Raw genomic sequence first — 13,244 nt, forward strand, 5'->3', positions numbered from 1 at the left:
GGTCAATTGAAAAAGTTTGAAGTTCTGTGGGGGAAGTGATGGGGTGAAAATTCAGGAAGGCATCGAGATTGAGGAAACATTGCATTATCAGCCTTGTGAAGTTAGTCTGTGTACTACACATCAGAAATTCAAACTGATTAGGAGCCATCACTTGCATTGTTAAATTATTTCCCTAAAAGAACCTGCTGAAGAATTTTTTTAAAATAAACTGAACATCACTTACAAAACAATGACATTAAGAACAAAAAGCTCTCTTATGTGAAAACTCCCACTTTTGCAGCGATACATGGAGTGCTGAGGAAGGACATCATGTGTTCCACTTCTGTTCCTTCTGGGACTGCCAACAGTGTTCAGCAGCCTGACTCCTTTAGTCATGAGTAGCTTTTTCTGTGTTTTGTGACAACTTGGGGATAAAAGAACATTTTCTCCTCTCCCTAGCCTTCCTGCTATCTTATTTCCTCAAACAGACTAGTCTTCCTAGTTGACATTCTGCTCCCTGTAGTGATTGATGTAGAAAGACATCATCCATTAGACATCATTTTGCCATCATCTGAAGGGAAGAACTTGCTGACCTGAGACAGCAACTGCTTCTTGTCTTACCACACACTGTTTGAAATTTCTGCATGTTATCTATTTTATGCAGTGGCAAATTTTGGTCCACCTAGTTTTGTCAAGCATTCTGGGATTCTGATTATGCTGTATGATCCTGATTCCTTCTTCATCCTTAGGGTGTTTTCCATAGTAGAACTGCTTGAAAAGAATATGGTATGACCTTCAAGGTTCATATCTGTTATTTTCCTTGGAAAACTTATGCTCTGCTTATGGTCTGTCACTCAACATTGGTTGGCCAATGTCAGTTTTGCTCTCATGATGATCTGATTGAAAGACCTTTTATGTTGACCCTTTATCTTGCTCAGATGTTTGGGGAGTTCATCTAAGACCTTGCCATGAAGACAAAATTCACTAGTCAAAATTTGGAGACAGTTTTTACCTTATCTATCTCTTGTTTGTGAAAGCAAGAATTTCCTTTGGGATCAGCTCTGGGTAATGTAATTCCAAGATTCAGGATAGACTTGGACAGCAATGATGTAAAAATCAATTTAGTGATGCCACAAATTAGGTCAACCTGAAGAAGGTCCTTTACTGTGAAATTGTTGACATAGTGAAGTGTTAGAAAATGTTTTCATGGATTGTTTTCTTTTTCTCTGAGGGTTTTTTTTTTGCATGTACGAAACCACACAATTTAAAACTCTCATAATTTGCTTAATGCAGGAGAAATAGAGAATAATATTTTTAAGAAACATTCCCTGCTAGAATATTTCTGGAGCAATGAAGTGATAAATATCAAATCAAGCGAAGACCAAGAATTTAATTTTTCCCATCAGAGGTAATCTGTGATGCTTTTTATCTTAACAAAAATTGATATCTTATCCCTTTGACAATGAGAGGCTCTGATTGTACTTCCTTTTAATATATATTTTATTTCTTTCAAGTCATTCCCTGAGGAAGACCTCAAGTCAGAGGCAGAGATGGATCTGTGTCTCTTAAAGGCACAATATGTATTTAAGAATAATGCTGCAGGTGGTACTAGGTGGGTTTTAAATCTCTTCTGTATAGATAGTAAAGAGCTTTTTGTTATAAACTATAAATTTTTTTTTTTGAGGAACAGAACAGCTTGAAGTACTGCACAATAGATAACTTGTTTTTCTGTTAAATTTGACTGTTATTCCCAGTGGTGAAAGAGGTGCTGACAGAGGCTCTGTTTTTCCATGCCCATTTTAGGGCTAAGAGGCCCCTGTGCAAGTCCTCAGTTGATCTTAACCTACTGCAGTCACAGAAAGACTGGACAAAATATTGAGGGCTTCACACAACTTTTTACCATTCCTCTCCCGCCTGGATTCCCAGAAGGAGATTTTCTGGCAAAATAAGGGCTTCTCAACTGGATCCACCGAAGTTAGTAAAGAAAACAAATGCCTGTTGGGTTATTTGTGTCTCCAGCTACTGCAAGATTGCTGTGTGCAGAATGACTTCTTGTGCTCTGGGCGATGTAGTTTTAATGTTAACTTCTACCTCTCCACAGGGAAGACTCTTTAGTGTAACTCACTGATATTCAGCCTAAATGTTCCTTTGTGGAGTTTCATCCCATTAACCCTGGATTCACCCGAGTTTAGTGCTCTGAGTTATTCTTCTCACTGCTCTGCCTGCTCTTGAAGCACTGGCAGTGAAGGGCCTGGGGTATTGTACTGGGGGGTAAAGGCTGTGTCTCTTGTAGGCAGGAGACATGGGTTGAGGCATCGTTCACCATGTGAAAGCCATTTGCTCCTGGAGTGTGTTCCGGGGGCACCCCCTCTGCGAGTGACTTCTGCTCCAGACTGTCCATCTGCTACCCTTAATTTCTGCACAGAAGCTATTAGTGCCATCCACAGAGCAGGGGACGTGGCTGGAGGGCAGCTCATGCTTCAGAGTTCACAGCTCAGTGATGCTCTGCCCTGTAGGTGTAAAGGCAGATTGATCCTGTCAGGGATCAGATAATCGTAGATTTCTCTGGTGGGGGATCTAACTAGAAAGTGCAGTTGTTGCTCTTGCACTGTTGAAATGTACCTTGCAAATGAGACAGATGAACTGTGAGGAGTGGGTATGTAGAATGAAACGTAAAAGTAAGGGGTGAAAATATTGCTTGTTTGGAGCTGAAGCCTTATTAAAGTCCTGTCTGTCCAATTTGGGCAAATACTTTCTAAAGTATCGTATGTCACCAAAATCCCATTAAACTGTCACATAAATTATCAGGGTTTCCTTTTTCCATCACTGTGGATTACCCAGGGAGATATTTTTATGACAATGGAAGCTTTTTCAGTCTGCTTCTCCTGCCTGATTTCATTTCAGATGAAATCCTTCTCCCAGAAAACAGCCCATGGATTTTATAGCTCTATGGATCTCTGCACTCTGCCTGTTACAGCAGTTATACTGCAGGTCTCTGCTGCACTTATCTCCTGCCTGCACCTTCTTTTAGTCATGGGACAGTTTAGGGCAATGCTGCCACTTCTCCAATCATACTAAATGAGTCTGTTTTGATGGATCTCTGTTCCAGTGTCTTCCAGTCTTCTGAGCATCCGCTGACTGATTGTCTTTGAAGGTCAGTGTTATCTTCACACAAAAACCCCACAAGGTGAAATTCATCTATACCTAACTTGAAAATACTACTTCTCCCTACTTACCATCTCTCAGAAGGCTTGCATCTCTGCCAGACAGTCTATGTTTTTCCCGTGCTGACTGAAATACATATGGATTGATGGTCTGGCCATGGCAGTACAAAATACTTGAATATCTGAAATTGCCCGTTGCCACAGAACAAATTAAGGCCATAATGTGTGTGTTATAGAAGCAGGAGATGACAGATCCTTACCTGCCTTTTGACAGATAATCTGGAGCTCCCTGCCTCAGCTAGCTAGATCATATGATGGAGCTGATCTTAGTGGTTGCTTTTTAGGCCTTTCAAGGGGCACATACACAGAAGCTGAGAACTGATACTCTTAAGGATAGTAGAAAGGCTTTGGAAGATCATTACTAATGAAAGAAAACCCACTAATTATATTACTTCAATCTTAAAGTTGTAGGACTGTCACTAACTGAGCAGGCAAGACAGAACTTTTCGTAAATAATTCTGACCTGTATGTGGGAAGAAGATCAAATGATGTCATAATATCATGATGATGAAATATTTCTGATTAGTCACTAGTGGCTAATTGTTAATGTGTTTCAAAGTGCCTAATATTAAGTAGACACCTTGCATCAGAGACCACAGGAGATGGCTGAGGTGCCTTGTTGACTGGAGTAGTGGTTCCAGCACTCTGAGAACACAGAGCTAATTCCAGAGGAGTAGGAGAAATCATGGGCTGAATTTCTAAAGGGGGAGCTAGCATGACTTGTGGCTATAGGCCTCATGCTGACACTGTTCTGGGCAAGTGGAGTGGCTTGATGCAAGACTTATGAACAAGGACCCAGCAGGAGGTAGGGTGAATGTGCTGGTGCAGCAATGAAGGCAGTAGGGTCACTACAGGCTGGCTTAGCTGATAGCAACTTGTTTTCTTTTTATGCAACCTAGTCCCAGTGGACAGCGAGGACAACTGATTGCAATCTCTTTTTATAGCAGCCTTTTGCAATTTAAAGGTTATAATCTTCCTCTCTGTTCATCTTTACTTTCTGTGTCTGAAACCTATTTTCTCCAATTTTTCTGCTGAAGTTAGGACTCCTGAACCTTCCACAGTTTTTCAGTTTTCATCAAATAAATTTTAAAACTATGGTGGACAACAGTGGGCACAGCACTGCAGCTATTTGGTTTTGCTCGCTGGGTTGAGCAGAGCAAAGTGACAGCATTCCTTGCCTTAGCTGAGCCTTTGCCTGATAGTAAGTCCCAGGAGAGCTGCCATTTTTGCAACTGCTCTGCATCACTAACTCATCTGCTATAATTCCCTGATCCTTCTTGGCAGTACTTCTTCCTAACCAGCTGTCCCCCATCTAGGTTTCATGCCCTTGGAATCTGGCTGAGGGGAGTAGACAGACAGTAGCAGTGAGCACAGATGTGGGAGGTGCACCCAGGTAGAGGAACTCCTCTGCTAGTGACAGCTCTGGGAGGAGGTAAATGCAAGGTAGCTTGCTTGTTAGCAGACTAATAAGGTACCTGCATGGTTTCAGTTTTGAAGTTGGATGATATTTGGGCAGTTTAGAAGGTATGCAGAAGGAGACAGGATATGCCAGGGAATGTTGAATTGGCATACCCAGAAATGGATGATGCAGTGGTTGGAAATTTCAGCTACACAAATACAGGTGCACACGCTTGTGATGGGAATGTTAAAAACTGAAATAAATCACAAAAGGTTATAGTAGGTTTTCCATGGGTGTAAGTTCTGAAAATAAGGTTCAGTTGTTCCCCAGTCTTCCCCAAGAGGTACACTTTGATTTGAACAGGAATTAGTTCATTTGAGTTTCCTTTGTTTTCAGTCACACAGAAGGTCCTGCTAAATAATGGTAGTGCTTCATGCTTTCTTCAGTGCTTGGTATTTTGGAAGCTCACCCAAAACAGACTTGACAACTTGCTTACCAATTTCCTGGAGTTAAAACCCAGCAGTAGTAGGATGTCAAGCTGAACTGAGGCTGAGCAGTCTGTACTCATATTTGGCTCCCTGATCATCTCTGATTTGAGGTGAATGAATTCATAAAACACATACACAAAAGGAGGTTGCCAAGCAACTTGCAGTCTGAAATGTCCCCACCAAGTTAGGAAGGTAGAGAAAAGGCAGCTGAGACAATTTGTAATTTCACTTCTTTGCCATAGGTTACAGTAATAATACATATAATATAGACCTATTTAAGAAAGGGAGAGCTCATTGATAATTCTGGAAAACAACAGCTGATCCTGCTAGACTGTATTTTGCCCCTGTCTTAAGATGTGTCTGCTTTTGGAGCATTTAGCCAAAAATAGGGTCAGCAAGGAGACAGCAATATGAGGCGAGGGGGAAATAGAAAGGAAAGAATTATTCTGTCTTAAGGCAACTGAAAGACTGACTACTAATGGAAAAGTTTCAGGAGGGGGAAAAAATATCTGATACAGATTCTGCCTGAGACTAGTCTCATGTTCTCTGTGATCTCAGTATTTGATGCTCTTTACAAACATACTTTAATATATTCATTGTACATCACACCATATCCTGGCTTTTCTCTGGCTTTGCATAACTATGCAGCCTTGGGCATATCAGATATATCCAGGACAGGATGCAGCTGTGACATGGAAGAGCTACATCATGGTCCTCCTGTTTACCCATCATTTACTCACAGAATACCCTGTGCTGGCCTTGGCTAGTTAAGTAGGGAGAATTTTGCTTTCTTGGTTTCTATTTACTGTGTCCCCAGGTAAACTTGACCCTTTGATTTGTGTAACAGTTACGATAGTGATGTTGTACTTGGGCATAAAGCAGAAAAAGAAGCCTGTGTCTTAATGGCCCTGGGCTTGTGTAAAGGGAAGAGAGATATGCAGAGGCACAGCCAGAAAAATTTCAGTCAAGACCTGGATCTAGGTTGAATTTCTCACATGCTGTGTATATAATCCCCTTTGACTCCTTAAAAAAATCCCAGCCCTGTGTTGTTTCAATGCCCTGTGCCTTTATAGATGGCATGGCTCAAATCTCAGCTTGAAATAATTTAGAACAGCAGCCCAGGTAAGGGCATCTGGAACTGCATTTCTCTTCCTTACTATGCTCCTCTTGATGAAGGACACTGCTGTGTTAATGGGGTTATGTTCCTTTCTTTCAGGCTTCTCTTTCCCCAGCTGATGTCACGATTAGTGACATGAAAGTCACCCCTTAGTGAACCTTAGTGATATCATGACTAGAGAAGGATCCTGAGAGGCAGGAGATTAAGCAGCAAGTTAGCAAGACTGAAAGAACAAAGCCCTTATTTTCATGCATATATCCACAGTCAAAAATGAGTGAAGAGAAGGAGAGATGGGAATTAGGTGATACATTAGTTAAACTATTATTCAAAGATTCTTTGCTCGAAATTTTGCTGGAGGTTCTTTAATCTCTCACCTTGGGTATTGTTGGTGCCATGTTATATTCCAGGCATGTCAAAATGTAACACAGCGTAAGAAGACATGATTTGTTGGATAAGGCTTTATGTAGCATGAAAAGGTTCCTCTATTTTCCCTTTTTATTATTTACATTCCCAGAGAAGGTTATGTGTCATGTGGGCTTTGCAGAGATAAATGGCTAACCTCAGCTTTCTGGCAGCTTCCTGAAAATGTGGGGGGGAGCTGCCTAAGTGTTGGCCTGAGGATTCTGGAGACTTAAGCTCAGTTCTGGTCCTGGAAGGAGATATATGAGAGGATGTAAGGCTGTGTGTTCTGAAGATAGGTTTAGCAGGGCACAGGAAATAGTACAAGGGGGTCTGAAATAGCACAGAGAGAAGGGCAACTGGGCACCAGTAGAAACCAATAAGCTGTACTGGGTGGTACTGAGGTGGTCTGGTCAAGACTGCAGTTATGGGGGTGTTGGAAGTCAGGAAGGAAGTGAAGCAGCTGAACTGAGTGGAGAGATCTTGAATGGTGCTACCAGTTGAGTGCAGAGTGTAGCTGGCCAGTGCTTGGTCCGCTACTTTCATGAGCTCTAATGCTAATTGCAGTTAGCACAATAATTCCAAGGCAGACAAGTAACTGGATATGCCATAAAACATAGGTTTGGGTGACTCCTGCTGTTTTCCAGGTGTTTCAAGGGTAGCAAGTTTTATGGCCATGTCATCAGCTTTTGCTCTATTTGCTGCTTCATTAGTTTTCATGCTGGGAGCACTCTGGGGGAGCAGCATTAGGATGTGGGACTTGGCTGTGATGGCTCCTGTGAAGGGAACAGGCAGTTAACAAGCTCTGTGGTTTCCTTGCTTGTACATACCTTGGTTATGACTCTCCTGTGGGTGGGATGTCAGAGCTGAGGATGTGCTTGGCAGGAAGGGATCCTTTAAATGAAGCTTTAACTGGAACAGAGAGATTTCTTTGGCTAGACCTGCACACTATTGGGTCCTCCATTGTCACCCACAGGGAAACAGTGTAGGTAATCTCTGGTCTCTTCCCCTGCCCTCCTATTTCCTGAGTTTTAAGATCTGGAAGCTCCAGAAGCTTTTCCAACACTGAATATAAGTAAGATGAGCTTGACTTTGATGAGCCTTCAGAGGAAAAGCAGAACTCAGGTCTCTGCCAGTCCCATGCTATTGCAATTAGCAGAATTATGGCAAACTATTCTGGGTTTCTAATATGACAAAACCCTTGCTTAGAGTTTTTTATTTTTTTTTTATTTTAACTGGGGAAAGAACTTCTTAATTAAGATGCTGAGCTCTCTCCCAATATACAGAAGAGGTAAGAATTGTTAAGGCTGTATTCATCAATTGCAAAAGAGAACACGTTTTATTTTGTTCTGTGCTATTTACAGCTGTTGTCCATTAGAAGTCCTCAGGAGCCTCATTCCCAGCTACAACCGCACAGCCCTGTAAGTTTAGCTCAGCAATGAGCCTGCAAAACAGCACTAAATCATGGTGATGGGAGAAAGAAGAAAATGTTTGGAGAAGGCAAAAAGCAGCTGATGTCCTTGGGAAGGCTAGTTTTTGTTTGTTGTTATTTTAAAACGTTATTAAGGTAAATGCTAATGCACGATTAGCTGGAGCAGAACAGAAATAGGGTACTCTAATTTAAAAAAAAAATAATCAGAATGGCTAGTAGTTCTGCAGCAGCTAAAGGAATCTTTTGCAATCTGTAAGTGCCTAAGGCATTTGTGTATACACATTAATCCAAATGTACTAACCCCTCGGTATGGTGAGATGTAAGAGTGATAAAAGCCTAATAAGTGGCTGTTGAGAAACAGAGTCCCAGTTGCTTTGTTGGACCAGAAGGTGATTGCTCTGCATGAGCTCTTTGAGCTGAGAGAGCAGTTCACTCTTCTAGTGCCCACCAACTGCTTAAGAGGAAAGCATGGAAGTATGGAGGTGTTGAGGGGGGATTGTTTCTAAGCCTGAGTACATCCCTGTAAGATGTAACTAAATTGTGCTGTAATGTATATACTCAGCAGAACTGTGCAGAATATACAGTTAAGGAGAAAATTAATGCTTATTCCTTGTTTGACTGTGAAATGAGAAATTTCACCTGTATTCTCAGCTCTGTCTCAGCCTTTGGTTTGTCAGACAAATAGCTAAACAGCTCTTTAATACCATCTACATCTTTTGGGGTAGTGTTCTACCTCCCTGTTATGCTTTAATTGATTAATGATTTGTAAAGCATTTGGAAACTGAAGGGTGGCTTTGGGACCTAAGAAAAAAGGCACGTAACTTGCTAGTTCAACATTTGCTTACAAGGGTGCTCCGCTGAGGCCTTTAGTTTTGTCTTCTGTCCTGTTACCTCTCCCAAGTCTGTCAGTTGAGGCCCTTCAGTTCATGAAGGAAAGAGCCTGAGCTCTGACGTTGCCTGATAGAGCAGGACAAACCTATCCTGGCACCGCTGTGATGCCCTGACAGATAATGCTTCCCACTAAAGTAAGTCTGTCAGGTTGACTTGTGACAATGGCCTGAGATAGTGAATGCTCACAAAAGGATCATTTTAAGACACATAATTGCTTTCTCCTTTCCTTTTATTTTCTGAGCCTGGCAGGTGTCTCCTTCTGCCTTCTCCTGTTTCCTTGGCCCATCCATGGAGTATGCTAGGCACAGATGGGAACTTCAAAGAATCTGCTGTCAAACTTAGTTTTTTCTAAGCATATGTATACTGAGAGTTTTTGGAGGCTTGTAACTAGACCAAATGTGTTTAGTGTTTTTTTCACAGGAACAGCAAATAACTTATTTGATAACAAGGAAACTTTTGCAAGTCTGCTTTGAAACAGGGTCAGTAAAGATTATCAATGAACTTTTTAGTAAGAAGTTGGTTTACTTTTTGTATTTAGAAAAAAGCAAAACCTCTCCCCACCCCAAATTACCACAGCTTATGTTTCCCATGCCAAATGTATTGCTAGAAACAGCTGAACTCTTCTAGTTGCAACTTCTGAAAATCAGCTTTGCCATCTGAGCATCTCTATTATATAAAACTGAAAAATGTCTTTCCACCAAACATAACAGCCTGTCTTAACTATGTGCATTGTTATTTCTACTTTTTGTTCGATGGTTTTGAAATAATGGTTAGCTTTGAGTACTCAACCTCTGCAGTTTATCTTATGAACTTATTAATGCATTTTCTTTAATCATATCAGTTTAGCTTGATTAATTATGATTTTGACCTTACAACACAGGTTTGTGCCAGAGGACAGGCAGCTTCCATGCCCTTGGGGCCCTTATGAGTGGGCAGATCTGCTTCGATATTTATAAAATTCTGAATTGGTAATGGTGAAATACTGGAAGTAGAGCAGGACCTTAGAAAATTAAATAATTTCTAGCTGGCTTTTAAACCTTAATGAAGCTTGATTGGATGAAACTTCCAAGAATTGCTAGAAAGCATGCTGGTGCCATTTGGAGAGGCAGTAACCTGCACATGCAGAATGCTCTCTAATGGCACATATAAGTATCTGTAGGGTTATCACAGGATACACAAGCAAGGGGATCAGATGAAACTGGCACTGTGCTGGTTCTGAGGACCAAATCTGTGATCAATTCACAAAGAGCACCTTGAGGAAATGCTGGGACCATTTAGGGATGTATTTTCCTTAAAATGCATTTCAGATTATCGCAATTCAAAAGGAATAAAATCTACTTGCAAAGCCATTATTCAGAGAAAAGTCCTGTTCAGTTTTGGGTTGTTTTTGGTTTGTTTTCCAGGCAATCGTCCTTATGTGTTTCTAACAGCCCGTGTTCACCCTGGTGAGAGCAATGCCAGCTGGGTGATGAAGGGAACCCTGGAGTTCCTTGTGAGCAGTGATCCCATCGCTGATCTCCTGCGGAAATGCTTCATTTTCAAGATTGTGCCCATGCTTAATCCCGATGGAGTCATCAATGGCAAGTGAGTTGTGATATGTACTTCTTCTGGGGTTTGGCTGGGTTTATCTGCTGGCTTTACCCCTGTGCACCTACCACATCTTTTCTTCAATGGTCAGGAGAATTCTCTTTGCCTCATGTTTTACGCATTCTGTTATCAATCCTGTATGGAAAATGTGAATTTGAGACATGACCTACTGTGCTGTCTTACATTTGTCAGGTGCATGTGATTCTGTACTGTCTGTGGCCATAAGATCTCTCAATTGCCTGGATGGAGTGTTAGTTGTGCTGGAGAAACAGGGTCTTTCTTGATAAATGGAGGTCTATCCTTTCTGCTTCAGCAGCAGGGCAGACCACACTTGCAAGACATATATGCCTGGGAAGAACTGGCTGTAATTAATGCTTTGTATAGCCTGGTAGGGGGGAAGATGAGTAAGGATCTCTTAAATTTTCACATTTTCATGGAAATATTTCCATATAGTGAAGCTCCCTCCTTCTCCCACCTCCTTTTCAATCTTCCCTCCCACGTTTCTTAAGAGATACTGAAACTGATCTTGGAAAATACTGATTCCTTCTTTCATTCTTTGCCTTATACTATCCCTGCCCACCCACACTAACTTCCCTTCCCTCTCTCTGTACATGAGTGGAAAAAGTACAACTGCTCCTAATATGCTGACATGAAATAAATATTGCTGTGCAAGCAGTGGAAGAATAATTCCCTTTGAAACATGGAAGGGTACTTTAAGATAAGGCAGACTTGCACTTGGCTGGAAAAAAAAAAATCTACTTGTCTCTGAGGATAGTGGAGTTTGTTCACCTTGGGTGTTTGTGAAGTGGCTGTAAGTTGATAACCATTGGTCCTGTCTGATGCAGGGACAGGATGTCATGATCACATCCCACACACTTGTGTGTCTTGACCTGGCTATGAGGTCTTGCAGGTCTTGGCAGCAACTGTGCCCCCTGGCTTATTAAAGTGGAACACATGACAAATCTTGAAGCTAGAAGATGGGCTTAAATAAGTATTGAAACACAGAAAAGTATAGAGGAACAACTTTCCTCAAGCTACATTCTCCCACCTGCTTTGGGGTCGGGCTGTGCAGATGGAGTGCTGCAGGAACAGAAAAGCAATCCTGAGCAACAACTGCATTGAGTTTGGTTCTAAACTAATTCAGTTTCAGCAGGGAGCACCTTGGGATTTTCTGACAGTCTCTAGTCTGTGAAGTCACAGCTCCTGTGCTCCCCAGGACCTGAGTCTTCCAGGAGTCTGGGAGGACTGTTCAGAATAGCTGGATACAGCCCCAGGGTATGTAAAGCCTCTGTTGGCACCAAATGCTTTTTTGATCCTTCCAGACAGAAGAAGCAAGAAAAAAGGTTGTGGCTTTCCCCCCTTACTTTTGCTCCTTTCGCTACACTTAAAATTTTCAACAGATGCAGGAGTGGAGGGAACGTCTGGCCTTTCCCTCTAGCTGTCAGGAGTGAACATAACAGGAAGGGACCCTCAAGAGGGAGGACATGGCTCTAGGTGGCACCTGAATGCAATATACTACTTGGGCTCGTGTCACACAGGAGGGTGTTTTGCCTTCCCTGGTGCAGATGAGCTTGAACTGTAGTTAAATCTGGTGATGAGTTAAAAAGGTTGTCTAAGTTTAAATGCTCTAATAACCTTTATTATCTTTCAAGACAATGTTAAGAGGGAACTATTTTCTGAGGAAGCTGGTCCATAGTCCATCACTGACAATAGCACTTTTAAGAAGATACTTGCTAAATATTTTTTTACATTTCTGAAAACTGTTTTATAACTCACTTCATGAAATTACTTGTTTTCTTTGGGATTCATAATCACTGCTGTGGAAGTCCCACCAGGCACGCCCAAAAGGTCTGCTTTTGTGTCTGCTAGAGTGTGTGTAACATCCCAACCTGTTGTCACTTCTAGTTTTAGACAAGTTGCTGTGCTCTCATACCTTCCCCCTGCCAGGACTGGGCATGCTGAATGCAGCAAGCACACTACCCAGGCCAACAAGTATCTTGGCTCTGTGCTGGACACAGGGAACACCTACACCTGGTAACCAGTGATCTTATCTTTTATTGTGAAACAAAAATATCTCCTGTATCAGTGCCTCTGTTGCTTTCGTCCTGGTGTCTCTGTATCTTTATTTAAAAAAGAATTGGATTACTTTTTGTTGACAATTCTTTGAATTTCCTCACTCTCCTTAATCCCCAGCCCTGTGTGCTGGGGTGTGCATAACCAGTGCCTGGTTACAAAGCGTTTTTCCAGCAGCCCAGCTGTGCCTCTTCCCCAGCTGGCTCCCTGCTGCAGGCACAGCTCAGCAGGTGAGTGCTCATCCCAGCAGGGCACTGCACCATCACACTTTGGGAGCCTCATGCAGCAACAAGATGATCAGGACCTTGGTATTTGCTTTGGTTAATGTGATCTGAAGGTTACACGCAGAGAATGCTCCTCTAACACAGGCAGGGCTGCAGTAATGCGATTATGCTCTGCCTGTGTGGGGCTGAGCTGGGAAGCAGCTCTGCACACTCCCTTTTGCTTCAGTCAGTGCTTGGAGAATCCATTGCTGTCTGTCAGAGATGGAGATGTGGAGCCCTGTCACTGATGCTAAATGAAGGCAGCAGTGATGCAAGTGTGTGCGTACAAGTGGAGCTGTCATCACATAAAATTACAGATCACTACCAAATTCTGCAGCTAATTGGATGTTGTTCAATTCAGACAGAATTGGTGAGTGATTGTGTTGCTGTGT

The 13,244-nt window shown here is 42.1% G+C and overlaps 1 protein-coding gene across 1 annotated transcript in view; it reads left to right on the forward strand.

Annotated features, from left to right (window-relative positions):
• The window catches only part of AGBL1 (ATP/GTP binding protein like 1), a 267,905-nt gene that overhangs the window by 94,903 nt on the left and 159,758 nt on the right, over positions 1-13,244 (forward strand). The window contains exon 18 of the mRNA XM_029958844.1: positions 10,333-10,513. Within this exon, the coding sequence (XP_029814704.1) occupies positions 10,333-10,513 (181 nt within the window). The remainder of the gene's footprint in view (positions 1-10,332; positions 10,514-13,244) is intronic.

The sequence above is a fragment of the Manacus vitellinus genome, unplaced genomic scaffold (genome assembly GCF_001715985.3).
Source record: "Manacus vitellinus isolate BGI_N305 unplaced genomic scaffold, ASM171598v3 scaffold_16_pilon, whole genome shotgun sequence".
Classification (NCBI taxonomy): Eukaryota; Metazoa; Chordata; class Aves; order Passeriformes; family Pipridae; genus Manacus; species Manacus vitellinus.